Source organism: Equus quagga, chromosome 16, assembly GCF_021613505.1.
Source record: "Equus quagga isolate Etosha38 chromosome 16, UCLA_HA_Equagga_1.0, whole genome shotgun sequence".
In the NCBI taxonomy this organism is placed as follows: Eukaryota; Metazoa; Chordata; class Mammalia; order Perissodactyla; family Equidae; genus Equus; species Equus quagga.
The window spans coordinates 57,998,193-58,025,537 of record NC_060282.1 but is presented as its reverse complement, the minus strand read 5'-3'; the positions used below and the strand labels follow the sequence as shown (position 1 = coordinate 58,025,537).

The following is a 27,345-nucleotide window of genomic DNA, read 5'->3' as shown; positions in this document are numbered from 1 at the left end:
AGATCTACATCACCTTGTTTCTTACTCCCCTGTCTGCCTGCTACGTTCCCCCTTGAATTTAGCTGCTCACCATTTGCATTTTTTGCCTAAATTCAGGAAGTAGGAGGCTGACCTGATTACAAGTTTACTGATTTATTTTCACCACGGGGCTCTCTGGTAAATTGCGCAAGAGACACATAAAATCCATTCTATTCAATCCAGCCCCAACGTGGTGACCACTGAGCCAAGAAAACCAAAATACTTCTCACAAGAATGCTGTTTATTCAGTGATTCCTTTCACTCTTTTTTTCTCCTCCTGTTCCTATTTAAGAGAAGAATTAAGGGATATAATGTACCCATGCCATGATTTCTTTTAGACTTTTGCTACTTGAGTCAGTTATTATTTTCCTGGCCAAACTTAGCAGTATTTTTTTCTCCATATGTTGTAGACACGCTACCAGGAGATGCCAGAGCCAAAGTTCATGTACGGCAGTCACTACTCTTCCCCGGGTTACGTGCTGTTTTATCTTGTTCGGATTGGTAAGAGTCCTTATTGTCACTCCCCATTAAAGGTTGTTTCACACGGATTCTTCAGTGATTCTATGATCGTGCTTAACTCTGACTTTTTCCCCTGTAGCACCAGAGTATATGCTGTGCCTACAGAATGGAAGATTCGATAATGCAGATAGAATGTTCAACAGGTTTGACATAAATGCCTCACTTACCATTTTTTAGACTTTATGTATGTATGATACGTTTGTTTCAAAGAACTTAGATATGAACAGAAATGTAAAAAATCACTAATTGTTACATGTGTTCCTTTCAGGCTTTTTCTAGGCATATGTACGTATGGGTGTGTAAATGTGAGAACATGTTTTAAATACAGTTTTTGTCCTGGCTTTTGTAGCTTCATATTAGATCTTGAAGTTTTTCCCATATTATTAGATCTTCTTCAAAACAGTGATTTTTTAAATGATTGTGTCATGTCCTAACGTATGCCATAATTTATTTTGACTATTTATTTCTCTATTCTTGCCCTTTTAGACTAACATTCCATTATTCTAAATAATTCTGCTATGAATTGAATACAATTCCCTGTGAGTGTTTAAATAACTTTTTTAATTATAAAAGTAATATTTCCTTACCAAAAAAAATCAGAAAATATAAGGAAGAAAATAAAGTTCATTTGGCATCCCACCACACTGAGAGAATATTCATTGTTAATCTTTTGGTCTAGGTCTTTCCAATCTTTTTCTAAGCTCTACACTTGTTTATTTATAATTCAGTGTGTAGGCACCCGCCTCCATTGGCGCTCTGATGAGGCAGTGTGTGTGTGGTGGCTCATGGCATGGACTTACATGTCCTGGTCCACGTCCTGACCCCTAGTCACTCCCTGTGTGAGCCCAGAGAAGTGTTCTCCTCTGTAAAAGGGGGTACCCATATGGATGGTGAGAATTGTGAGTTAATGAGAGAAATGAATTCATGGGGGTGAAGTATAGAACACCACTTCGGTGCATAGAAAGACTGCTGTTGCTGTTTCCACACCCTAGGTTTAACATCAGTTGAATTTTTTTCGTACTTAGTATTGCAGAAACTTGGAAGAACTGTTTGGATGGTGCGACAGATTTTAAAGAGGTAAGAGGTTAAAAAACCTAATGGTTCATTGGGCATGTGGTTTCTAACTGCTTTTATAAAATGTTTGTTGCTATTTTTTTTTTCCTGAAACTTTCAGTTGATTCCAGAATTCTATGGTGATGATGTCAGCTTTTTAGTCAATAGTCTGAAGCTGGATTTGGGGAAGAGACAAGGAGGGCAGATGGTTGATGATGTAGAGCTTCCCCCTTGGGCACGGAGTGAGTACCACCTTGAAAGGATTGAATTATAGAAATTCTTCACCTAGTAGTGCAATTTAAGTATTATTAGTTATTTAGTTGCCGAGAATTTTTTTAAATAATAGTATAATTCTCTATCTGAATGAGGCAATATCGGTCCTACTCCAAATTAGAAGTATTCTTTGAGGCTATGAGGTAAAAACATTGAATATGTATTTGAGAAACCTAAGCGTTGTAAAAATGATTCTCGCCATCCCCTCAATTTATATTTTATATATAATGGGGGGGAAACTTCATTAAGAAATTTGTATATATCTTAATATATCTTCTCTTGCCTGTCCTAGAAATGTTATCTATATATGGATAGACAAAAGAAATGAGAGGAAATAAAATGGAGACTGTGATGTTTTGATGGATCTAATCTAATAGGTCCCGAGGACTTTCTCCAGAAGAGCAAAGATGCGCTGGAAAGCACTTATGTGTCAGAGCACCTTCATGAGTGGATTGATCTGGTATTTGGCTACAAGCAAAAAGGGAGTGATGCTGTTGGGGCCCATAATGGTATGTAACAGTCATTGAAATTTCATTTAGCGTTTGATGAAAACAAAAACAAACCAAAAATAAAAAATAAAAAAGGTGAGGCCAAAGCAATCAAGCTTATTTCTTCAGCAGAAGCATCCTGTATTGGCAAACAGTGCCTAGGCTCAGTGACCCTGGGCTGGATACTGAGCAGCAGAGGAGGAAGGACTTTTACCTAAAGAACCTCTGCTTCCCCATGAGCCATGAGGTCTCTTTCTCAAGTGTTCTAATTTTAGCATGTACTCCATCCTGTTAAATAATTTCGATTAAGACTCAATCAGAATATTGAGGTTGCTGTGCTGGGGCCCAGGGTTTCTTTCTAATCGAGCAGAAAGAAACCAGCAGCAAAAAAAAAAAAAAAAAAAAAAAAGGAAAAGAAACCAGTAGCAGTGTACCTCCTCTTCAGCGTCAGTGCCTACCTTCCTCCAGGTGCTCAGTGTGGATTCAAGAAGGGGGCTGGAAGCTCAGGCCTGGTCTCCACCCAGCAGCGCGGAGTGGCGTGTGCTTCCCTTAAGGGGAAAATCATGCTGACTGAGAAATCCACTGAGAACAGGTCATCTAACCTGCCAGCTAGATTTCTGCTCAACAAAGGATAATCATTCAAATTCATATTTACTGAAGTTGGATATTATTAGTCTGTTTTACAAAGTGAAAATAAATTTGTTTGAATAAAAGTTTAAGGTTGGGTTTTTAAAATTCTGAATGGAGTGTATATTATAACCAAAGAGTACATTTTTCAGTAGTGTTTTCCATGTCTTTTTTCAGTATTTCATCCCCTGACCTATGAAGGAGGTGTGGACTTAAACAGGTACTGACGTGTCTATAAGGAGTTCCTACTTGAGTTACAAAATGCCTCTTTATCTAAACGGTTATTGCAGTTATTTGATAATGTTAAGGCATGGAACATTTACAATGAATTATATCTTGCTTTCACCATTTTGTAAGTTACTGAGCCTCATAAAATTACCTGAAGATCTGTGATAAGCTTTAGACAATCCTGGCGCATAGCTGCTTTTACTATTTGAGGGTTAATCTCTCTCTTATTGATCTGTATCATTTGAAAGTTGTGCTTTCCAGGAACCTGAACCTAAGGTTCACTACCTTATTTGTGTTCTGTCCTAAAGCATCGAGGATCCTAATGAGAAAGTAGCCATGCTCACCCAAATCTTGGAATTTGGCCAGACACCAAAACAGCTCTTTGTGACACCACATCCTCGAAGGATCACCTCAAAGTTTAGAAGTTTGTCCCAAACCTCCAGTTATAATGCTTCCACAGCAGATTCTCCAGGTAAATTTTGTAAAGAGAATAAATGTGAGCACCATTCATTTCTCTTTTGTGATTATGATGTGTTTGAAGATTCTGGAGAGGAAGTGAGACATGAACCCTTAGAGATGTTTGCATTTTCCCATCTCATTGTGGTTCTCCTGAAAAAAACAAGCCAACCTGTTTTCGTGTTTTTAACTATTGACTTTAAAGGAAATCAGATCACTTTTGTTTTCTGGCAACTGCCTGTGAGACTTGGCAGCGTTTTCGTTGTTGTGGCTCTCTTTCTGTTCTGTGGTTTTCCAAGCTCGTATTTGGTTCTTGGCTGTTCACTTTCTTCCGTGTCCTGGCCAGTGACCATAACCCCACTCTTTCCCGGAAATGACTTCCTCCATCCCTGATTCTCCTCTTCCATCCCCACATCCAGACCTTGAATGCAAGGTGCTCTGTTTTTTAAATTTGATTCTATTTTCTTTATTCAATCATTTGACAAATGTTTACGGAGTATCTGTTCTGTGTCAGGCATAAGCTAGGTGCTAAAATGCGCTTGACCCTGTTCTCACGTCTGATATTTGGAAATGGAGGAAAGTCTACTCACCTTCGTCTGCTTATTCATGTTCTGCATTTCACATGAGACAGCCTCACACCCACAGGCTCCCAGAAGGAGCCTATATGCAACCTTGGCAGCAAAAGCGCATGATTTCTTATTATCTCCAATTCTCCTGTTTGGTCCAAGCACATTCAGGTACACGCGGCTGAGCACTCTCTCAAGCAAGGAGGAACAGCTCCTGGAGTCCTGTGACCCAGGGCTGGCTGGGAGTACGTTCTGTGAGACAATGCCCCACAGGGTTAAGTCACAAAGATCATAGGATTATCTTGTGATGCCTCTTAAACTCATGCTCTGCTTAGTCACCGGGCCCATACCACTGTCTTGTGACTATTTTGAAAGGGTAATTGTTCCAGCCCTTCTTAAAACAGAAGTCTGGGGATTACTTAGCCAGTCCTGTCCAGGAGCTCTTGCGGTAATTGATTTCATCTCTGCTTCCTCCTGGCCAAACCAGAGGCCAAACCGGAGGCCAAACCGGAACAAGACTGCAACATTCTTACAGAACTGTCAGGGTTTTGCAGAGGGTACTGACAATGAAATGGCTTCTGAGTCTTGTATTTCCTGAAGTTCCTAAGTTAGAGGCCGCGTGAAAACTGTGCAGACATTGATCAAAGTATGAAAAGACTCCAGTGTTCAAAGATAGTTTTTCATCTTTCTCCAAATCATTTTTATTTTATTTAGGTTACACACCTTATTATTTTTCCTTGACTAACATGGAGCTATCTAACGAGTACATTTCAAAGCAGCTACATTTTGGTGGGGCATTTTGTTTTCTTGGTCGTTTGATTTTTAATAGAAAATGTTGTGACTCAGATGTTTCTTGTCTCTGAAGCTTTTTAGTAATTTGGGTGACTCACTTAGCAACAATTTGATGTAGTCTCTCCAGGTGAAGAGTCTTTTGAAGACCTGACCGAAGAAAGCAAAACACTGGCCTGGAATAACATCACCAAACTGCAGCTGCATGAGCAACATAAAATCCACAAGGAGTAAGCATGTCCCTGTGCTGTCCTCGCAGAAGCGGGGGTCTTGTCTTGGGGTGAAGCTTTTTTAAGCTGAGTCAGAGGAGAAGTTCTCTTTCAATGTCGTATTGATTGTTTTTATCTCCCAGAATGTCTATAGTGATGAGCCACCTGAGGTCAGTGTGGCAAGGGAAAACTCGGCACACAGTGGATTTGTGTTGGCCCACCACGCTGTCATTTCTGCAGTCGGTCAATCTAGAGTGAGATGGGCAGGGTCTCAGACAGCAGGTGGTTTTGTGCCGCTCAAACTGGGATATACAGCCCCTCGAGTCTTTGATGATGTGAACCTATGGGAGAAACGTAGTATATCTTTCCTGAGTGTTGAACTTACTGATATAGTGGGGGAAAATTTATATTTTTTAAAAATGATAATAAACATGTATATGTATGTGTGTGTATATATATAGAGAGAGACAGAGACAGAGATAGAGACAGAGACAGAGAGGGTACATTGCAAAGTTGACAGGAATTTTAAAAATAATACCTATACTTCCAAGAAATTGGGCTTGCTGTTAGACCCAGAGGAGTAATGAGTGTTCACTGTCTTCTGCCATTAAGGACAGTCATGTCTTTTGGTACAAAGGCTGGAGAAGCCCTGACCTCGCCTGATCCATCCTGTTACAGATAAGAAAACCCAGGCCCAGGGATGAGGTGTCCTGCTCTATGGCCATAGATGGCCTACGTGACATTTTGCTATCACGCACACCATTGGTCATGGGTGGAACTGAACACTCCCGTCTACTTTAGATTGATGGCTCCAGATCAGAGCACAGTCTCCTGAAAAGAAATACGTAGTTCTGCCTTACTCATTATAACAATGGCTTTTCTTTTCTCAACTTCTCTAAATGGCATGTAGAAAGGGGCCTTGTAATCAAAAGCAGTGAAGACGTGAATGAACCTTTAGGAGGATGTGCTAGAACCAGACAGATGCTAGGTAAATTCGATTCAGCAATGAAGCAAGTGAAGTGATTGTAAAGAAGGGTTTCACTAATTTTGGTGATGGTCCAATAAGGGGGAATTGCAGAAGCATTACTGGCTTTCCAATCGTTAGAAATAAGTTTAACTCCGAATATGGCGGCCAGAGAAGCTAAGAGTTGGAGTGTGTTCTAGGCACAAGTATTGCCAAAATAAAAGTAGAAGTTGTCAGGCGATGATTTGGTAATGGCAGGTATAATGTGGGACATACCCATGTAAACAAAAATTACAGAAACTTGCTAGGACTTGTGTCCTAGCACATGGTTTATAGTAATTTATAAAACTTTGCTTTTAAACAGGGCAGTTACTGGAATAGCGGTCTCTTGCAATGGGTCTTCGGTCTTTACAACCTCACAAGGTATGATTTCCTACCTGAAAAGTGGTTTACCTCAAATCAAAATGTCCAGGCTTCTTAACTGTTGCACAAGGACTGTTATTTGCGTGTGCTGCCTCCACATAAAGTAATCTTTGACCAATTAATTTGTGGTATGTTACATAAAATTTCATTGTAGTTTTCCAAAAACAATAATGAAAAATGCCTTTCTGTTGCCGATAAGGTTTCCCAAAATTTCAGGCACAGGACAGGAAGAGCTTATTTTCCATCTCCTTCTTGGTAGGGGCCTCTTCCACCATGAGAGGCATGTCCGCCTCCTGTGGTCATTTGGCGGTGAGCAGAGTAAGGGAAGGGCAGCTGCAGCTGCTGTGTCTGACACAGGCCATCACAGGCCTGGTGCCTTTCAGCACGTGGAAATGCAGACTTGCTGTTAAGTGTTTCATTGTTGGCACTCAGTGTATATTTCAGGGTGTTTCTTGTAGGATTTAGCTTGAAATCTACTTCATACATTGTTACTGTGCTTATACATTATCACAATTATGAAAAACCCCTGCAGTGGCTAGTTGATATGACTTGTAACTATATTTTAATGACACATTAGAATTTGATTATTTTGATCTTAAAAAAGGACTAAGCATGGAGCATCTCTTGCTATATGCGCCATTGCTTTTCCTGGCGGGTCTGCACAGTATGTAATTATTAAAGCATGTCTTGTCCCTGGTATGTTCAAAGCATGGTGACAGGCACTCTGGAAGGTGTGAAGATGAAAGGGTGGCATCTTAGCGATCCGCTTAGGTTTAAGACAGCTGGTTTTGACAGTTACTAGCTGACTGTTTTTGATGCGACTTGTTCTTTAGTCTTTAAGTTATATTTTTCACCCATTAAGTTAAGAAATGGTGCTATCCAACTAAACGCCTCCTGGTAAATCAGAGTTGCTCCTCTCAGATTCTGTAATCGTGATTTATTATCTGCGGCATGTCATTCCTTTCTCTTTCAAATGCGATCTCAGATTACATAAAACAGAATTTTCCACAAAGCACAGAAAATGATTCTGCCGTAGACCCAAAGAAGTTAACATGCAGTACGCACACTGAGCCGTGTTGGGGTCCCCGAGATGATGCTGAGAGAAGGAAGCAAGCAGTCTGTGCTTTGCCAGGATTCCTACCTGCTGAGTTTGCCAACATTCTAACACAAGACAGAATGCTTTCTCTTTAAGCAAAGCCCGTGGTCTTAGCTGCTTTTCTCTGACACGGTTTGTTAAATCCTTCAGTTCATTGTTCTGTGTGACCTTGTAAATGATGAGTTTGAGGAGCATCAAGGCTGTAAACCTCTGAGGCTTATTAAGTATTATATCGCTTCTTTGGGAATTTGCCAGATAAAGGGGAGAGAGGTGTTTTTTTTTAAGTCAAAAGCTTTTGTTTTTTCTGTTTGTTTCTTCTCACTCTTAATAATTCAGATTACTGATGTATGTGTATGCTGATCGTCACCCCAGAGTTACGTCTTCTTCACATGGGCAGTGTGTGTTAGGCATGTGGGCATTCATGGGGACCTGCCACCTGTGAGGCCAGCTGTCGCTGCAGTCTTTGACAGGCTCACCTCTAGGATGGGGAGGACATCTCTGATTTGGACAAAAGCATCTTTACACACCTTTCTGGCTTATGGTTTTCTGTAGGAATGCCCCAAATTAATGAGCTTAAGCAGACTTTGTGGTGAATACTCAGAATTGCCTAATAGAAAGGGCCTTCTTTAGACTCAAAAGCAAAGTTAGGAAGACTGTCCAAGTTAATTATATAATCCATCCACAGGGAAATGTTCAAGTGATAATGTGTTCATTCTTCTGTTTTTATTTTCAAGCTAATGCTGGAGAATGTTTTATTTACTCATATTTATAAAGTCTCAGTACTTTTGTGTGTTGATGTTGCAAAAATTAGGTTGAAATGTTAAATTATACTATATGGAAGAAATTATTTAAAGCTCCTTCTTTTTATCATGTTGTATGTTTATAAGTCAGAAAATGTATTGTTACATATTTCAAATATGGGATGTTTGGAGCACATCATAATTTGCGAGTCTTGGTTTTTAAGAGGTTGTTTTGGTACACTTTGAAAGGTTATTAGGCCAGGAAATTAAAAGCTTGGACATTTTAATCCCTACTTTATTATTAGAAGTTAGTGGTTTTTTCATAAATGCTAATTCAGTACAAGGGTATCACACCATAATTGGGCTATTTGTTAAACAAACAAACATATTTCCAAGATCTTTTTGTTTTCTTTAATATTAAAATGGCTATTTTATTCCTCTTTAACTTTTAGCTTATCAGTTACTGGGCTTCACTCTGCATTGGGTCATGCTGAAATGTCAACAGTATACTATGTGTATCCTGGGTGTTAAATTGATTTCCTTGTCGTGGATACAGATCACTTCATCTTGATGTTGGCTGAGGCCTTCGATCATCTGCCTCATTTACCGCCCAGTTCTCCACAGGAGGAACTGTCTGCTGGCCGCGGAACGGCCGCTCTTTGTCATCTAAGAGTCAGGAAATCTTTCTTATGTTTGCTTTCTCATTATTAAATTAGATTCCACCTTGAAGATGTTTTCTAAGGAATCCAAAATGCTACAAAGAAGTATATCATTTTCAAATATGGTGAGTTCATTTTAGTTTGAAGTCAGTGTTATGATAGAAATTCATGTAGCAATTTGTTTTATACACACACAGTTAAGGACATTTCGTTTCTCCCACAAGTGGGTGTATTCCTGTGAGGTATCTATAGAATGCCTTAGTCAGATTACTTCTAGATTAAAGTAAAAATTTTATCGGGTTGCCTCTTTCTCATAATACTGTGATTTCATTTGTAGCCTAAAAAACTTGAAGTGCCGCCCAGTAGAATTCTCCTTAATAAATCTATCCTTTCTCGGAACTGTCAGACTAAATGCTTCTGCACTACTGAAATAATTTATGCACTTCTGAGTTGATAGGATATCTAATACTAGAAAATTAATTCTTCTGAAGAAAACATTTTATTGTTAATGTGAATCATCTGAAAGATTTTGAAATTCCCTAAAGAATTTTGGAAGTTTTCCTTACCCGCCTAAGTCTGTAATCCAGAGAAGGTATTTGCATTCTTGAGGATAATCTCTAGTGCAGGGCGGTGAGGGCCATCCAGAGCCCTGGAAAGCCCTCAGGCTGCATCTTTGCACACTTGACACAGTTTGACTTTCCTTTCCTTTCCACTTTTCCTTTCTTTTACATTTGGAAGGAAACTAGACATCTGGAATTAACCAGTTGAAAAAAACTTTGTAAATATGAGAAAGGTCAACATAAACAGACTTTGAGCATTAATTTTGGGAGGAATTTATAGGACAGTTTTACTATGTTAGGGATTTACTAATTATTGTAAATTATTAATGTGGAATCCTTTATATTACAGGCTTTATCATCTTGTTTGCTTTTACCAGGAGATGCCACTGTCATAAGCTCTTCCTGGGATAATAATGTGTACGTATCTCTGCACGCTCCTTTGTAATTCCACATGCAGTGTAGCTACCATTGTGGATGTGGGGCAGGAAAGGACAGAATCTTCCACTGGCAGGATACTGTGTTGTTTTCAAAAAGGAACAAATATTAGATGAGCATAGTACTGTTGGATTTGAATCTAATAATTTCTCCAGTTGGACTCTATTTTTCTTTGAGCTTTAAACTGAGGTAAAAACAGATGAGGGCCTGACACAGGGCCGAGTGGTTAAAGTTCTGCGTGCTCTGCTTTGGCAGCCCGGGTTCACAGGTTCAGACCCTGGGCATGGACCTACTCCACTCACCAACCATGCTGTGGAGGTGTCCCACATACAGAAAAATAGAGGAGGATTGGCACAGATGTTAGCTCAGGGCTAATCTTCCTCAAGCAAAGAAAAAAAAAAAAAGGATTGGCAACCGATGTTAGCTCAGGGTGAATCTTGCTCAGCCAAAAATAAATAAATAAGTAAAAAATGTAAAAAAAGAAAAAATACAGATGAGCCAGACCTAGAAATTTGTAGTTTTAAATTCAAATTTTCAGTATTTTGCTTTAAGAACAGGAGAACAAGTAATTTGTAATTCTAGTGGGCCTTAGTAAGTGTAGAAGTAAACAATATAATGTTTCTTGAATATGTGTTTAGAATCATAAAATTAATCTGGACTGCTGTTTTAACAGTTCTCATTATCTTTTATGTTAGCTATTTTTATTCCATAGCATTTGGAAGATGCCAAGACACATTAATGGGACATGATGATGCTGTTAGTAAGATCTGTTGGCATGACGACAGGCTGTATTCTGCATCCTGGGACTCTACAGTGAAGGTTTATATATAATTTCTAACTTAAAGTGTTCGGATAATACAAATATTATAAATCATTTAACTACGTGTTGTTAATATATTCTGTCACTTCACTATTTTTCACAAAGTGTGATATATAAGGATATTGAATGTTATTTCCTGTTTTTTTTTTAACGTGCACTTCTTGATATAGTAGGAAGTTATATGATTTTTGTACTGTGTTCATCTGGGGGTTGAGTGATCTAGTTTCCCTAGACAGCAGATTATAGAGAAATACAGTGGGCAGCCCCTTCTTATCTAAGACTATTGAAACTAGCAGTTGGTAAGTTAATCAGAAAATGTCAAGTTAAAGCAGGGAATTGTTAATAAAATGATGCATTTTATTTAAAGTTAGAACATACAAATGCACCTTCATTCAGCATTCTGTTGATGTAGAACTCTACTCGGCCTTTTCTTTGGAATCCTACACAACTTTCCTGCATAAACTACACCAGCCTTCAGCATCTTTGGTTTCAAGTTTACATTTATGTGAAAAGAAAGCAAGAAGCTAAAACAATTAGAATTCTTTCAACAGTTTTTCAGGATTTTTCCCCTCATTCTTGTAGATAGGTTTTCTTGCCTACACCTAATTTTCATAATTTTGAGTCTTTTCAAAACATTAGCAGACACTGCAACACTTCTGCACTCATATTTCCTTAGTTCATACAATACTTAAATCACTTAATTACAACAGCAAGTGCACGCGATGGACACAGACACAGGTACAGATAGTCGAGGCTTGGTAAGCACATGGTGGTGGGGAATTAAAGCACAGTTGCTGTGGGAGAGGAACCAGAAGCGCTACGCAGCTTCATTTTGTTAGAAAGTGTTAAATAAGAGTTGGTTAGTCAAGAGAGTTTCTCTTGAACGCGTTAGAAATGCTTTTATATTAAATGTTTGCAAATACCTTCTGCAATATGTTCCATCCTAGGTGTGGTCTGGAGTTCCTGCAGAAATGACTGGCACCAAGAGACACCAGTTTGACGTGCTGGCCGAGCTGGAGCATGATGTCAGCGTGAGTACTGGCCACAAAACTCCACGAGCCAAGCTTATAGTCCAGGGTGGGGGAGACTGTTGGGTTTACGTGTGTGTTCTCTGATCTTGTGCTTTGTTTTATTTTGCTTATTGGAGGAGATCGTAGGCTAGCTCTGTTCTTCTCTGAGTTGACTCTGAGTTTCCAAGTCTGCTTTGTCTTTTCTTCTCCAGTTTGCCGTTTCCCTGAGAATCAGCTACCATCCAACTAGATTTCCAAAATATCAATTTCTGAGCATGACATTGAATATTTGGGTACCCTCAAACTATTTGAGGCAAAATGTGACACATCTTTCATGTTTTCTGACACAGAGGTAGAAGGGATCATCTGTCTAGGATGACACGCATCCGACAGCTGAGGACACTGACCTGATATCCGGGATGGCCCAAGTGCACACAGCCTGGGCAGAACCGGGGCTGGCACTCTGCTCTTTTCACTCGCTCTGTTCCCCTGGGTCACACCACTGCGTCTTATGCTGTAGCTTATGGTGCTGCCTGTTCTCTGAGGTCCTGAATTGTTACCTGATTTGCATGGTTGACAGATTAACTGAAGTTGAGAACTATTTATTCAGTATGTAATTCAAGATAGGTCTGCAAAGTATAGCCTTGAGAGACCCCCCCACCGCCCGCAAATCCCTCAGACTCAGGGCTCCGCTCTGCTTCAGGCAGTTCGGCACCTCGCTACAGTTTTTTATTCAGAGCCATCTTTCTGAGACTGTCAATTTTAGGCTTTTTAAAACAGCATTACATTTAGCCTAGCAGTACTTCATTTCATTCATGAGCATATGAAGAATTTCATTTTTAAATAAATTGTCATTCAGTAGGTGATGCTGAAATCCATCTGCATTAGCTACCCCAGTATACTGTAGAGCTTAATCTCTACCATTGTGTCTCCCTATTTGATTTGGCCTAGGGAAACATGGCTAATGACATAATTCTAAATAGAGTACTTCTGTGTTTTCTTTCTTAGGTAGACACAATCAGTTTAAATGCTGCAAGCACGCTGTTGGTTTCAGGCACCAAAGAAGGCACGGTGACTATCTGGGACCTCACTACAGCCACTATATTGCACCAGATTCCATGCCATTCCGGGACTGTATGTGACACTGCTTTTAGTCCAGGTAGTATTGTCGTTTTTAATATAGATGATACCAGAGGAACTGGAGTTATTATTTTGAAATAAGAATCTAAAAAGAAAAACAGTGTTTGCTTTTAAAAGGTTTTCCCTCTAGCTAAGGCTGCTTCATGGCAAGAATACAGTATACATGTGGTACTTGTACCTAGTGGAAAAGGTGTAGTGGATATGTCCTTAATTCCTCAACTCACTAGAGAAATTAATTTATAAGATGTAAAAGAAATCATACCAAAGGGTCATCAGCCTAAGTGTCTTAGAAACAGCAGCATTTCAAGGAGCAAACAGTCATTAGTTAAGTACCGTAAGTAGCTCAAAGAAAATGAAAGTGAACATTAGCCCACCAGATTCGGAAATAAAATCTCAGAATCATCTAAAACACACTTCTCAAGCTGTAACCTATCGGTATTTCACCTGGGTTACAGACAGCCGCCATGTCCTCAGCACAGGAGAAGATGGCTGCCTAAATGTCATCGATGTGCAGACAGGAATGCTCATCTCTTCTATGGCCTCAGACGAGCCCCAGAGGTAATGTTTTCTGGAATTACTAGTGGTGAAGTCATTTACGAACAAGTTCATGAGCATGTCACTTGGGCTTGCGTTGGCCAGTGTAACGTAGCCCTTCCATCATGAATGATAAAATGACTTTCTAAATCATTCTCGCAGGTGCTTTATCTGGGATGGAAATTCTGTTTTATCTGGAAGTCAGTCTGGTGAACTGCTTGTTTGGGACCTACTCGGAGGAAAAATCAGTGAGCGAATTCAGGGCCACACAGGTAAGTTGCGCAGTTGACTTGACCTTTCTTCCTAAACAGTGAACTCAAACCTGCTTTTCCCACCAGGGAACAAACTCTTCTCAGGCAGAAACACCCCATGAGCCCTCTGTGCCGTGAACGTTCCCTTCCAGCATCCTGGGTGGCCAGGTGATCGCCAGCTCGAGTCCTTCAGGATTTAGATTTATGTTGACAGACATTTGGTTCCAAAAAGGAAGTTTTTATATTAATTTCCATATGGAGAATAAAAAACCAAAAGCTGGAATAGTTTTCCTTTTTTCTTTTTACTTATATGCTCATAGTTAAAAAAAAGAAAAAAAAGCAGAAACAATACAAAAGTAGTGAATTACAATGAAAACTAAGTCTTCCTTCCCTTCTTGGAGGGACTTTTTCAGTTTGTGTCCTGCATGTGTGCCCCGCTATTGAGAAGGTGTGTTTGTGTCTGTATATACTTATTCTGCTCGTTTTTGTCACTTAGTAGTTATCTCATCTCTTGGAGACTCACTATATTTGTGTTTTCCTCCTGGTCATTTGGAAGATTTATGGCTCTTAATTCTTGGAGTATCTATGGTTCTAAGTATCTACTGACTTTCCACTGTGAACAGAACGTCCCACCTTCATTCTCTTCCCTGTCACTCAGTTTGGTATGGTTATTTCTTAACATTATACAGTGAAGTGATTTGTCTATGCCTTTTTTCTCTACTAGCTTTACCTAACATTTTGACTCCTTCCTATAGAAATGGAAGTCAATCAGCAAACTTACACCCATTCCCCATCATCTCCTTCCTTTTGTTCCTTGTAGGTATATATAATATTTGCATTCTGTTCTGTATCCATAATTCTCAGTCATTTTAACTTTAGCTTTAAATAGTTTCTTATTCCTCACCAGTTCCTTGTAACAAGCAGTTTTTAATTTATAGAAAGATTTTATTACAGGACAAGACAACATAGTACTTATTAGTGTATCTCTGGGGACCTCCCTGGTAACTTGCTACACCTGACCAGCGTCTCTCTCTCTCGTCCCCTAGGTGCTGTGACGTGTATATGGATGAATGAACAGTGCAGCAGTATCATCACGGGAGGGGAAGACAGACAAATCATGTTCTGGAAATTGCAGTATTAAGTGCCTTTTCCTCTCTGAAATATTAAATTGAACTCTATTTAATGTTATTTTTAAACCAAACTTTTAAATGAACTGGTGACTGTGCAATGATAGTAATTAGAAGTTTTACCACATGACAAATTTGTGGTTTTAAACTTTCTACATCATGGTGACTTCATTAAAAGCCGTTCGTTGCCATCCTTGAAGGCAGATCAAGATAAGGCAGTGTTAGGGAGAAAACATTACATTTGTAAGGCAGACGATCATCCCAGTATGATGGTCAGAAGACAGGCTGGGGTGGCAGAGAGTAGCTGAGAGATTTATAGGCTGGGCAAACTCTCAGAAAGCACCGAACTTAGAATTTTCCAAGAAAATGTGCAGTATTCTCTTCTACTTCTGAGTCACTATTTTGTCTTCGTAAGCTACACAATTGCTGCCCACTGGGCTTTTGGGTGAGTGTGTTTTCATGGAGTGGTTACTTTCGATAACCTACTGTCCCCAGATTCTAAGAACCTGGGGAAGGATTAGCAGTTCTTATAACAGTACGTTTACTGTGTATAGGAACGGTTTATGTCATTATGGCTGTTAAATGCTCATCTTTTCTACGACATTAAAAGTATTTTTCTGTAATGAAAACAGTTTTCATTTTCTTATTTAAATGATTTATTATAAAGACTAGTATCTTTTAAGAACTTAAAGTATTGATCCTCTGGAAAACCATACTTAATGACACAAATGTTGTTCTTAACCTTTTGAAACTATTTTCAGAGCCAAGGCCAGAGAGCAAGGTAGATAATCAAACTGGGAAACATTGTTTGGTTTGCTTTTCTAAATTTCAGACAAAGTAAGCTGTAAAGCAATAGCACTGATTTTCTTTTATATTCAACGCCTGAACCACAGTAATTATATGATTTAAAATTTTTCTGTTTAAAAACATTGTTCTATCTTGTAGGCAGTGATGTGGGGGAAAAACTTGAATCAGACCAGGGTACTAGAATTTGCAGAGTCAGTTTTAAGTGTCATTAAACGTTACTTGGTCTCGGATGTTGCTAGGGCGAATCAATAGCCCCACTGAGTTCCTGCTGCGCGGCCGGAAGTGTGCAGGCCTGTCTATCTGGGGTTCACAGCTGGAAGCACTGTTCCTGACGCTTCCACCCTCTCAGCACAGAGGACTCTTCTCAGGGCCCCTGGGTGTCAGCTGCTCTAGGAGATGACTCTCTCCCACAGGCCCAAGGTGAATCCCACGCGCCTATTTTCTAGGTCATGTGCAAGTCTGGTGAAAGCCACTGACAGTTTCCAAATGATGCAATAACAGACAGACAAAAATCTAACTTTATTTATACATATTTAATTAAAATAGAATAGACATAAATCAAAAAGAAGAAAAAAATCAGGTTAAGTGTCACTGCCATTTTGTTTGCAGGGAGGAGTCAGGACATGGAACAAATTACCAGGGAAACATTCTATGACCATGCCAAAGTAGCACGGTTACATAATGCTAAGAGTAAAATGCCCAAATTAGGTATTATCCCACTTAATCTAAAAATGAAAGAAGGGAGTCAGAAGTTTGTCCTATTTCCTATAAGAATTTTTACATTAAATATATAGTGATTCATTTCTCAGAAAGTGATACCAGTAACTTTTAGAAGAAAGAAGTTTCCATTACACAATGACTAGAAAATCTCAAATGCAACTAAGCAGCTATGCTATAGCTCAGTATCTCCCAGTAAACTGCTCTGGGCTGCTGAACATTTCAGTTAATACAGAACTGCATGGTGGGTTTCAGAAAGGCAGCAGTAGTTACATTTTGGCTTTTATTCTAGATGCTTAGCATAGTTAAGGCGACAGTTTAAGCATATTAAGTGAAGGTAGTTAAAATTTAGTGATAATCTACACAATCTCTTGCAACCTACATACACTGTCTAATGCTTACAATGGAATGAAACCAGTGTTACTTAATTGGTGTTTTATACACACACACACACACACACAAACACACAGAACTAAAAGAAAAAAAAAACTATCAAAAGCAATCATTCTAAATGTACTATGGTAAACACAGTAAAAATGCAAATATCCCATAGAACTAAAGTAATTAAACAGCACTACTTGATTTCTAGGATAAAGGTAACTGGTTCTAACACAAAGCTAAGCCTGTATCAGTCATCCTAATCATAATGGCTTGTAAAAGCATCAGGTTTCCAGTAGAGAAACTATTCTATGAAAGTCAGTAAATGTTTTCGTAGTTTCACATTTGTAAAACCAGGATAAGGCTATACAACTATCTTGAAGTTTGAACAAGGTATAAGATCAAACAGTAAGACTCCCAGCCATGATGTAAGACAGAAAGGTCCTCATGCAGCATATGCTCTCTGGCTCCTAGAAAGCTTCATGTGCATAATATAAAGTTAAGTTGCCAAAGAAGTAAACTGGAGAAGTTCAGCGAAGTTTCCATTGTGCCATGACTTTTAAACCTCAGGAATGGTGTGATCCATCAGGCTTTTCATAATGCTTGGTGCCATCCTACAAGAGAGTCACTTTTATTAAATACTGAGTTTTGGGCTTCTTTTTTCAAAAATGCTATGTTGATCCAAGAAAACCCCAATTCAAACTTAGCACCTGTTAACGTCAAGTGGGATGGCGGGGAGGAGGAAGGTCATTTTGATGAATTCAGACCTAAGGGTCACAGGTAATCTAGTTGTTTGATGATTTATAAAAAAAAATGAGACGCTGTTATGAATTGGGGGGGAATGGTGTGTGGGGGGGACCTACCACTGGTTTAAGAGAAGTCTAGAATGGTTAGTCCTGACAATAACTCCCTTTTCCCCCCACTAAGAGTAAGCTAGCTGCATTCTACCCAGAAGCTGAAACAAACAAAAATTTCATCACAGGTGTTTTGAAATCTTTCTACTCTCATTTCCACATGCAAGACAGATTCTGAAAGAAGGGTTCTAAGTTGGCTTGGCAAGAACAGCTACGATAGAAGCCAGGATTTTAAAAGCTCTAGGGAAGATAACCCTTGCTGCCACCTTTCTATTCTCCCCACTCAGCTTTCCAGTCCTCAGCTCCCAAGGACAGACAGTAGCACCACATCACCACGCACCTCTACCTGCCTCCTGAGATGCTCAAGAGAATAAAAACCATTACTCCTAACACCCCATAGGCAAGAATTCCCCATGATGAACTACCATGAGTAGATTCCTCCTGAGCAGAGGAGCTGTAGGCAGAGTGAAGCTGTAGTGAATTTCACTGAAAACAGCTGAGTTGAAAGCCTGCCCACCTCTGTTCATATACCCTTTTTCTACGAGGAATGTCAAAATTTTGGAAATGTATGGTGAATTTTATTCCATACTTGGGAAGTTTTGAAGGGTCTCCTCACCAACCAATTCCTCTGATTTAACTAATTTACTTTAAATTTCTAGGTAAACACCAATGCCACCCCTTAGGTAAAAGAGCCAAAGGTTTGGGAATTAAAAGAAAGCACACTTATGTTAAGTCACGTGACCATAAGCATCAAGTTGTGGAACTGTCGACTTACCGTTTAATAATATGTTCAAAGATAAAAGCAGGCATGATTGTAATAGTAACTACAGTCCCAGATGTTGACAGTATGTCTGCAATTTGAGAGTCCTGGTGAAACACACAATGAAAAGTAACTCCACTGAGGTGTTATTTAATAAATATTCTTGGTAAAAAATTATATATGTCCTCTTATGTTAGGCTAATATCTAAAATCCTGACCCTTGGTATTTATAATTTTTCCTAGTTTTCCTTAGCAAGTTTAATTGTACAGAATCACGATTGAATAGGTGATAAAAAAAACTGCTAAGTAAACTGAGTTGACTATATTAGCCAAAAAAATCATCCTTTCATTATTTAAAATTAAATAATTTCCCCAGATACACGACTACTATAGCCCCTCAGTTAACTGTGTATTTGTAAACAAAGTATATGAAATGAACAGGTCTTAATGAAAACCTTTAGACCTTAAAATAGCCCTATTTAGGAATCTGTGGAGGGGAAAAAACCTATAAAAACAAAGTACTACTATGAGCAGAAACTATTACTCATTTCCTACAATTGTTGGATTAACAAAAGCTAGGCAATCATTCATTCAGAATGTCCTCAAAATCTTCAATGCCCATGTCTCTACAGAATTCTAGTTTGAGGGACTTCAGAGTTCAGAGATCATCTAAGTCCAGTCACTCCAGTAATAGCCAGACCATTCCTTTAACTGGCCTGAGCGCACAGCTAGCACAGAGCATGGCCAGAGCCCCCACACTGCCCGCCTTCCCACTGAGTTTCTCTCCTTCGGAGGTCAATGTGAAAATGGCACCACCTCAACAGACACATGAAAAAGGCATCTGCTAAAGTGAAACTGCAGCAGAACAAGACAAGTTCTGTTCCTTACCTTCAGCCCAATGACATTCTGTCCATTGATCTCACAGATGTTATGTTCTGTGAGGAGACCATTTCTGGCTGCAGAACTATCTTTCACTATGGATGTTATTTTTCCATTTTTAAAGATAAAACCAACATGTCCAGAACTATCCTTATGCATGGTAATTGTCCGTTCGAAGGGCCTGTAAACATAATGAGTTCAATCAAAAATTTAATTCCAAGGTAAACATTTTAATGGATTTCTATTCTGCCCTACTGGCTACTTTGCTATAATAAACTCAGTGTTTCTAATAAGAGCAAGTATTGGCTCTGATATTGGACATTCACAGAACATCATAGTGTAAAAAAATCATTAAAAAGAAAATCTCTCCATTATGGTTTGCCTAACTGACTAATCTAGATTTCCTTCTTTTAAGTATCAAAGACTTAACTGAACATAATGCTTCAATGCAGTTTATCACTATGCTTTTTCCTTTAGAATTCACTGTAACTTAGCAGAAAGAATGAGATAGGTTTGAACAAAAATTGCAGTGTTAAAAATGAATTTTTATCTTTTATTAACTTTTAGAATTTCCTGGAGCTTCACTGCTCTTAGGAAATATTTTTTTATTTAAAACTTTTATAATATTTCTCAGATCTTGATTTTGGAAATTTTATAGAACACATTTTTGCTGTGTTTTAAAAGAACTGCAGAAGCAAGAGGACTGAAGTTCCTCACGCCCCTTTCAGAAAGGACGGCATGCCGCCGCTGGAACAAGGCAGCGGGCGGTCTCCTCTAAAAGCTGTCATGCCAGTTACACTTGCTCACCTCTCGACAACTCTGCTATCACGTCATTATACGGGTTTTATGATAATCTGTGTTTACATTCCACAATTCAGAAGAGGCATATCTTCCTGTTGGTCCAAGTTAGTCAAAAATTTTCCTTATATATAAAACAAAAACGGCATTCATCTACAAAACATCTACTAAATAGCTACCAGCTGTGAGAAACTGGAAACACAAGGGTAGATAAAACAGACGTTTGAGAAGAATAAAAACCCAAAAGCTAACTGTAACAATGTGATATAGGACCACTCTTAACAGTTGTGAGGACCAAGCCAAGAAAACAGAGGTCCATATTTCATGTGCGATATGTTTAAATTATAAACAAACTGCTAAATAAAATGTTCCATCCTCCCACCTTGACAACTAGAGCTTCATAACCAGCCAAAAGGCCTGCTTTGGTTTGTAGAAGCTGCAGACCACGTGGGAGTTGTGAGGGACCCTGGCACTGTGTGTGTGCACCCCAGGCTGGATGTCTGAGCAGTAAACTGGAACGTGAGGCCAGGGGCACCATGCTGCTCACTCTTACAACATTCATTTTCTACTTTCTAGAGCAACAGATTAAGACAGGAAAGTTAACTTCTTAGAGGATGAACTTCTATAAGCTTTGAAAGAAGGTGTATGCAAAACAAGAATGCTATTTTTAAAAAGAATCAGACTATGTAAGAAAAATCTGCACCACACAACTACAAGACTTTATAAGGCTAATAACATTTGATCATTTTCTGCAACAAAATACTATATTTATTGAGTCTTAAAAGCTCAAGAAAATGGAGAACTGGTCTTGAATTTCCTTTGAACTGTTTAGTCAGCTTACCTGTCACGAATAGTCATAGTAATCTTCTCTCCAAAAGCCTGTTTGAGCACCTTGTGCGATTTATCAGAGCTCCAGCCTGCACAGTTTTCCCCGTTGATCTGGAGTACTTGGTCCCCAAACCTCAGGCCAACCAGCGAGGCTGGAGAATTTGCCTGGACTAGCTGCACAAATACTCCCTAGGGAAGAACGTAACTTTGCTTATTTACCACTGTTATAACATGGTTTAAAAACGCTGGAAAATTAGAAACCAACTTGGGTTAGGAATCTACCCTACTAATTAAAAAAAAGAAAAATTACGTGACTATATGTATCGTTACCCCCAAAAAAGACACTGAAAATTTTATTAAGGCAATAACCCCAAGAAATAAGGCAAAAAAATTAGATCTCAGTGGTCATTTCTACCTCAAATCAGGACCCACCTGACCAACCTCAAACGCCCATTTCACCAAGGAATGAAAAAAGACCAAGGAAAATAAGACAGGATTCCTATAACACACGCAGGCTTCAGGGAGTCTCACAGAATCCAGGTAGTAGCTCATGAGCATTATTGAGGGGGAAAGTGAGTCAAGTATTAGAAGTTTTGTGATTTCTTTTACAGTTTAAAAAATTACAGTTTTAAGGTCATAACTCTACCTTTCAAGCTGAAGGATTGCTTTACTCATTTGCTACATTATGCATAATCAAATAAGATTAGGGTTTAACAGCCTAAAATGGTGGGCACATTCAATACCACTCCAGTTCTTATAAAGAATCCACTATGAGTAAAAACAGAAAAGTACAGTTAGCTAAGAACTAAACCCACATGGATATGGTTACTTATGTAAACTCTCATCTCAGGTGTTGAACAAACTATAAACCAACAATTGTAAAAGAAGAGTAAACCTGGTAAAACATGAAAGCACCTACAAGGTTAGACCCTTGCTACCATCTGAAGCTGGGTCAGAGAAGATCTCTGTCATGCGTCCTCCACTTTAGGGCGGTCCATGAAAACTAGGTGGCACCCTGCGAAGTGGTCAGACCACTGAGCTTTGGCAAGGGAACAAATTCACTGCAAGGGTAACTGCAGTGGGGAACAGGGGCCTACGAAGACTGTCTTGTCTCTTTAGGACAGAGGAAGAGACAGCAGCGAAGTCAGAGCTTCCCAGAGAAGCACGCTGATGGGTCTTGAATAAGCTACAAATGTGCAAAGACATTGATGTCCTCAGTCCTCTGGGTAGGCAGGGAGGGTCAGGGCTTCCTGCCAAGGTCAGCCTCAGCCATGTGCCACGTTCATTATGTTCTACCTGAAAAGGTGGGACACATTGGGGTAACGAGACTTATGACTAAAAAGGAATCCAATAAGGTAATACCTAAAATCATAAATTGGAGCAAAGACTCAGCATGTCCTTAACAATCCTAAATGCTTCCTCAGAGAGTAACTTTAATTTCTTCAGTATGGTAAGGTGAGAGATAAAGTAATTATAAAGATAAAATAATGGCTGCCCCAATTAGTCACTTTTGCTCAGAAAATGACCTATTAAATCCATGTTGAAGGATGGAAATAAGAGACCTGCAAAACCACTTCACAAGTTAAATGATCATCATTTGGTTTAAAAATATACATCATAAGACCACCAATTCTCAGTGGTCAGTCTCTTAACTTCCACATCTGTTGCCCTATTTCAATACCAGAATTCTATTTGTATGAACTATTTATAATATATGCAGACCAGTGAATTTATTACAAAGGGCTCAAAAAGGAAAAAACTATTAATTCAAGGTAACATTAGAAGTCCCAACTCTGCCTCTTCAAACCAGGGCATCTCCAAGTGCAAAAAATTTAAGTTAGCAGATTTAAAATATTCTCAATTATAGATACACCACTGTAATGAATTAAAGCATTTCCATTTTAAATTATTCTAACATTGATCACTTAATATCCAATATTCTATAAACTATTTAGATATATTCAAGTAGATTTAAAAATACTTACGTTATCTATTGATTTAAGCCGGAGCCCAATTTTTCCATCTTGATCCTTACACAGAATGACTTCACGAATCCCTTGCTTAATTTCGGCTCTACGAATCCCAACATCATTGCCAGTTACAGGAGCCACCATATAGTTCATACTGGAAGGCCTTGCTACCAATTGCTGACAAAAATGTACACAACACATCAATATTTAGAAACATTCTCTAGTGAAAAAAACAAAAAGATAATCAACTTGAATATACTCAGTGTGGTTTCCCAAAAAGTAATCTGCAAATTATTTCCCTCAGATAAAGTTTGATTTATGCAAAAATGCCCCTAGTTTTTATTTACTAATTCCTCAGGTAACTTAGTCCTACATTTATCATCTCCAACAGATTCAGTAACTCACTCTCTGTCTGCTGCCTTCTGAATTCACTGGCATTTTTTCACATGTACTTTGGCTTGTTTTCAACTCAAATTTATTATCCTTGAACTGAAAGGCCATATCACACTTTTGAAATTCACACATTTTCCAGTGTTCTTTTATGTGGTCTGATCTTTAGTCATCTACTTATCCTTTCAGAGCTTCTAAAAAAGGGGCAACCTTCTTACCTCTCAGCGCCATTGTGAGGATTTAAAGAACAGTGCACGCTGTGTAAGTGCTGGCACACACAGGACAGTCAAATGTTACTTCTCGTCGCCTTGGACGAACATCTACAGATTAAACAACTGTACGCACAAACCAGGCTGCCACAACATGCCAGGCACCAAGTTTCCAGTTTCTCATTTTTTTCAAGTTTTCTTGACCAAAACTGGTTTCTTGTTTTAAGTGGACCTTTTCCTCAACCAAAAAGACAGTGAGGGAAGAGCTTACCGAGGCTTTTTAATCAGAATTTGTCATAAAAAGCTCTGTTCTGGCCAAGAATAGTGATGCTCGGTCAGAGCCACAATGACAGGTAAAGAGGAACCTCAGCTACACATACACATTTGCAAATTTTTTTGTTCAGAATTCGTGCTAATTATGCCAGCATATTCTAAAGCTGACAGTCTAACAGGAGTAACACATACACAACTATACTGGAAATCAGAACACAAGGCCAGAAAGTATTTCTTACGAAGGATCACAAAGGTTTGAAAGAAATAATTACAGCTACACGAGACACAGGAAAATCAGGTGATAGGACAGAAAAAGAAAAACTTAAGAAGCAAATGAATTATTTAGTTTAGCTGGAATACAGGACAAAACGGGTGGCTTTGAAGTGGGTTTTACTTTTGGAAAAGAATCTTTACTTTTTCCAGCAAGTATTTTTTAAGTACTTACTGTGTCCTTACTACGATCATTATAACCAACACCATGTTACCTCTGGCCCCTCCCCCATTCTAAGCAAACCACCATCTCTGGTGAAGGCGACTACAATAACCTTCTAGATAGTCTCCCTGCTTCCACTCTTGCCCTTCTACTATCCATTCTCCACACAGCAAGCAGAGAAATCTTTAAAAAAAAAAAAAAATCAGATTATACCACTCCATAACTCAGATCCCAATCCCTTATCATGGGCTACAAGGCCATGGACCACCTGGCCCTGACTACCCCTCCAATGCCATCTGCTGCCACATTCTGCCTTGTTTCCTCTGCCCATCACATAGACCTGTCTCTCAGGTCTACTATGTTCATTTCTTTTTGAAGGCCTTTGATTTCTGTCTATACTGTTTGGGATGTTCTCCCACCAGATAATCACATGCTTCACTCCTTCATTTCATTCAGTTCTCTGCTCAGACGTCAACCTTTCAGAGAGAATGTTCATGCTCGCCATATTGAAATAGAGCCCTAGCACTCTATTCACTTACTCTTCTTCCATTCATTTCACATGTCATAGTATTGGTTTACTTGTCTAGAATGTGAGTTTCACTAGAGTCGGGGGCGGGGATACTGTGGTTCACTATTCTGTCTACCACTCCTAGCACAGTGCCTGGAACATGCTACTGGCTCTCATCTCCACTAAGTTGAGGTGCCAGCGGGAGACGAATGTTGAGAGGCTGGTGGTAGAGACCTTATAGGATATAATATAGGCTTTGAATGAGCAACCAAATATACGATGCGGTTTCTTTCAAGGCCTGAAAATAAGTTCCGGAAACCAAGGTGTAGCTTTGGGAATGGTTCTTCTTGGTGTTACATCTAAACACCCATGCACAAAACTTTTGCATCCCATCCCCACATCTTTGAGCTCTGTAGTTTGGAGGTCTGTCTTACAAGGGAGGAATGCCTCCAGGAAGGGACACAATAATGTTTCCCATGAATTAGAAGATCACCACGTTAACTGTTTTAGACTTCACATGCCACTGAAATAAAGACAAAAAGAAGCTACTGACCTGGCTAGGGTGATTAATTCTGGTTTCCAAGAGGAAATGGGTTGCTGCTAGATAATGGGTTCTAAACTATGTCTGGAACTCAGGAGGTTCTTTGAGATGCCTTTTAGGTCTTCTATGTCCAACAGTGAAATTAATAGAAAAACAGACTTATGCTTGCAGTCATGATGGGGCCAGACTTGCCTGCCTGCCATGAACAACTAGAAAATTGGAAAAATAGGAGGCAACAATTTTTGGAAGGTGGACATTAGACAGCACAGGACAGAGATCCCTGACAGAAGGGAAACACATGAGGTGAGCCCTATCATCACCTGGCTTTCTGCCTGGAGCACTGTCCAGACTGGAGCCTGAGGTGCGAACCCAAAGCAGAGTGCTGTGCTCTTGATAAGTTGAGGAGACTAAGATCAGAGGTCAGGAAGGCCGAAGCAGCTAGTAAGGCAGCTCAAATTTTCAGGGCTGAGTCCCTAAGAGGAGGTAGTGACACAGAGAAAGAGCTCCAGAAATCCGGATGGGACCCCTTGGATCTGCTGCTGAATACTAACCCAAGTATGTGTGAGGTGAAGCTCCGTAAGGCCAGGCAAAGAGCATGCAGGAGCTGTAAGCTGAAGTTTCTGGAGATCACACTGCGCTGGGAGACTCTCAAGTTCCCACCAGCCAGAGTGGACTGTGCTCGGTGAATACCCAGGGCATTCAGTGGAGGGCCCAGAGGGGACGTACTTCTTTAGCAGTGGGGCTACACTAGCCCTTGTAAAGGCTGCTTCAGACCCACGCCATCAGCGTAAAACCAGGCCTCAGAAGGAGCAAGCTGATCCACATGTAACTTCACTGCCCGGAGAACAAGTGCCAACACACTTTAAAGAAATACAACATACTCCAGCACCTGACAATGTAAAATTCACAATGTCCATCTCCAATGAACAAAATACGTGGCATGTGAACAAGGAGGAAAATGTAACCCATAATCACGAGAAAAGTCAGTCAATAGAAAGAGATTTAAAACAACAGATCATGAAATTAGCAGACAGATTTTAAAAGAGCTACTATAAATATGCTCAACGATTTAAAGGAAACAAGAAATGAGAGAAACAGAAGATACAGAAACGAGATGGAACATCTAGACCAGGAAAATACAATAAGTGAAATGAAAAATTCACTAGATGAGAAGAGTTCATAGAAATCTCCAGCAAGAAATTAAAATAAATTAAAACAAAAAAGGAAGAAAATGCAGGGCACTAAAGAGCCCTGGAGATTCAGACACTTCACAAATGAAGGTTTAGGTCTCCCCACTAGGTATTAAAAAAAGAAAAGACCAGCTCAAGTGCAAGCCAAGGGGGAAGAGGGTCACAAATGTGTAGCAGACACAGGGAGTCACAATATTAACTACGGCTTCATGACTAGTTACCCAAAAGCAGCGGCACAGCAGCGATCACTATCTTCTCTGCTCTATCTGTAAATTTTCCGTAAATGCAACAACTTATCTTTCTGTTCCTCCCCACTTCATATCACCTTGATACATGAATTGTTGGGAGTGGTTAACTTTATACTTTTGTCTTCAGGTTAAAAATATTCAGCAGGGAATGTAAATACACTCAATGGTCACTTGACAGGGATATGTTCTGAGAAATGTGTCAATAGGCGATTCCATCATAGTGCAAACATCAGCGTGTACTTAACAAACCGAGACGGTACCGCCTACTCCACACCTAGGCTCTATGGTGCAGCCTATTGCTCCTAGGCTACAAACCTGCACAGCATGTCGCTGTGCTGAGCACTGTAGGCAACTGTCACACACTGGTGTTTGAGTATTTAAACATATTTAAACACAGAAAAGGTACATGGGTACCATAAAAATATGGTAGAAAAGACAAAAAAGGGTGCACCTGTACAGGGCACTTACCATGCATGGAGCCTGCAGGACTGGAAGCTGCTCTGGGTGAGTCCGTGAGTGATCAGTGTGAATGTGAAGGGTTAGGACATCACTGGACACTACTGGACATTTAGGCTAC

General features: G+C 39.5%; 2 protein-coding genes across 3 annotated transcripts in view; one reads left to right on the top strand and one right to left on the bottom strand.

Annotated features, from left to right (window-relative positions):
* The window catches only part of NSMAF (neutral sphingomyelinase activation associated factor), a 58,773-nt gene extending 43,159 nt beyond the window's left edge, over nucleotides 1–15,614 (top strand). The window contains exons 15-31 of the mRNA XM_046642629.1: nucleotides 429–519; nucleotides 617–680; nucleotides 1,563–1,614; nucleotides 1,712–1,832; nucleotides 2,241–2,372; nucleotides 3,156–3,198; nucleotides 3,515–3,678; nucleotides 5,139–5,247; nucleotides 6,555–6,613; nucleotides 9,166–9,233; nucleotides 10,018–10,085; nucleotides 10,799–10,922; nucleotides 11,871–11,954; nucleotides 12,942–13,092; nucleotides 13,529–13,631; nucleotides 13,770–13,879; nucleotides 14,905–15,614. Coding sequence (XP_046498585.1) covers nucleotides 429–519; nucleotides 617–680; nucleotides 1,563–1,614; nucleotides 1,712–1,832; nucleotides 2,241–2,372; nucleotides 3,156–3,198; nucleotides 3,515–3,678; nucleotides 5,139–5,247; nucleotides 6,555–6,613; nucleotides 9,166–9,233; nucleotides 10,018–10,085; nucleotides 10,799–10,922; nucleotides 11,871–11,954; nucleotides 12,942–13,092; nucleotides 13,529–13,631; nucleotides 13,770–13,879; nucleotides 14,905–14,999 — 1,638 coding nt within the window. The 3' untranslated portion in view covers nucleotides 15,000–15,614. The remainder of the gene's footprint in view (nucleotides 1–428; nucleotides 520–616; nucleotides 681–1,562; nucleotides 1,615–1,711; nucleotides 1,833–2,240; nucleotides 2,373–3,155; nucleotides 3,199–3,514; nucleotides 3,679–5,138; nucleotides 5,248–6,554; nucleotides 6,614–9,165; nucleotides 9,234–10,017; nucleotides 10,086–10,798; nucleotides 10,923–11,870; nucleotides 11,955–12,941; nucleotides 13,093–13,528; nucleotides 13,632–13,769; nucleotides 13,880–14,904) is intronic.
* Nucleotides 15,615–16,292: 678 nt separating this feature from the next.
* The window catches only part of SDCBP (syndecan binding protein), a 40,896-nt gene continuing 29,843 nt past the window's right edge, over nucleotides 16,293–27,345 (bottom strand). For both annotated transcript variants that reach the window (XM_046642634.1, XM_046642633.1), the window contains exons 5-9: nucleotides 22,992–23,153; nucleotides 21,020–21,195; nucleotides 19,390–19,561; nucleotides 18,517–18,608; nucleotides 16,293–17,501 (exon numbers count right to left, since the gene is read on the bottom strand). In XM_046642634.1, coding sequence (XP_046498590.1) covers nucleotides 17,447–17,501; nucleotides 18,517–18,608; nucleotides 19,390–19,561; nucleotides 21,020–21,195; nucleotides 22,992–23,153 — 657 coding nt within the window. In that variant the 3' untranslated portion in view covers nucleotides 16,293–17,446. The remainder of the gene's footprint in view (nucleotides 17,502–18,516; nucleotides 18,609–19,389; nucleotides 19,562–21,019; nucleotides 21,196–22,991; nucleotides 23,154–27,345) is intronic.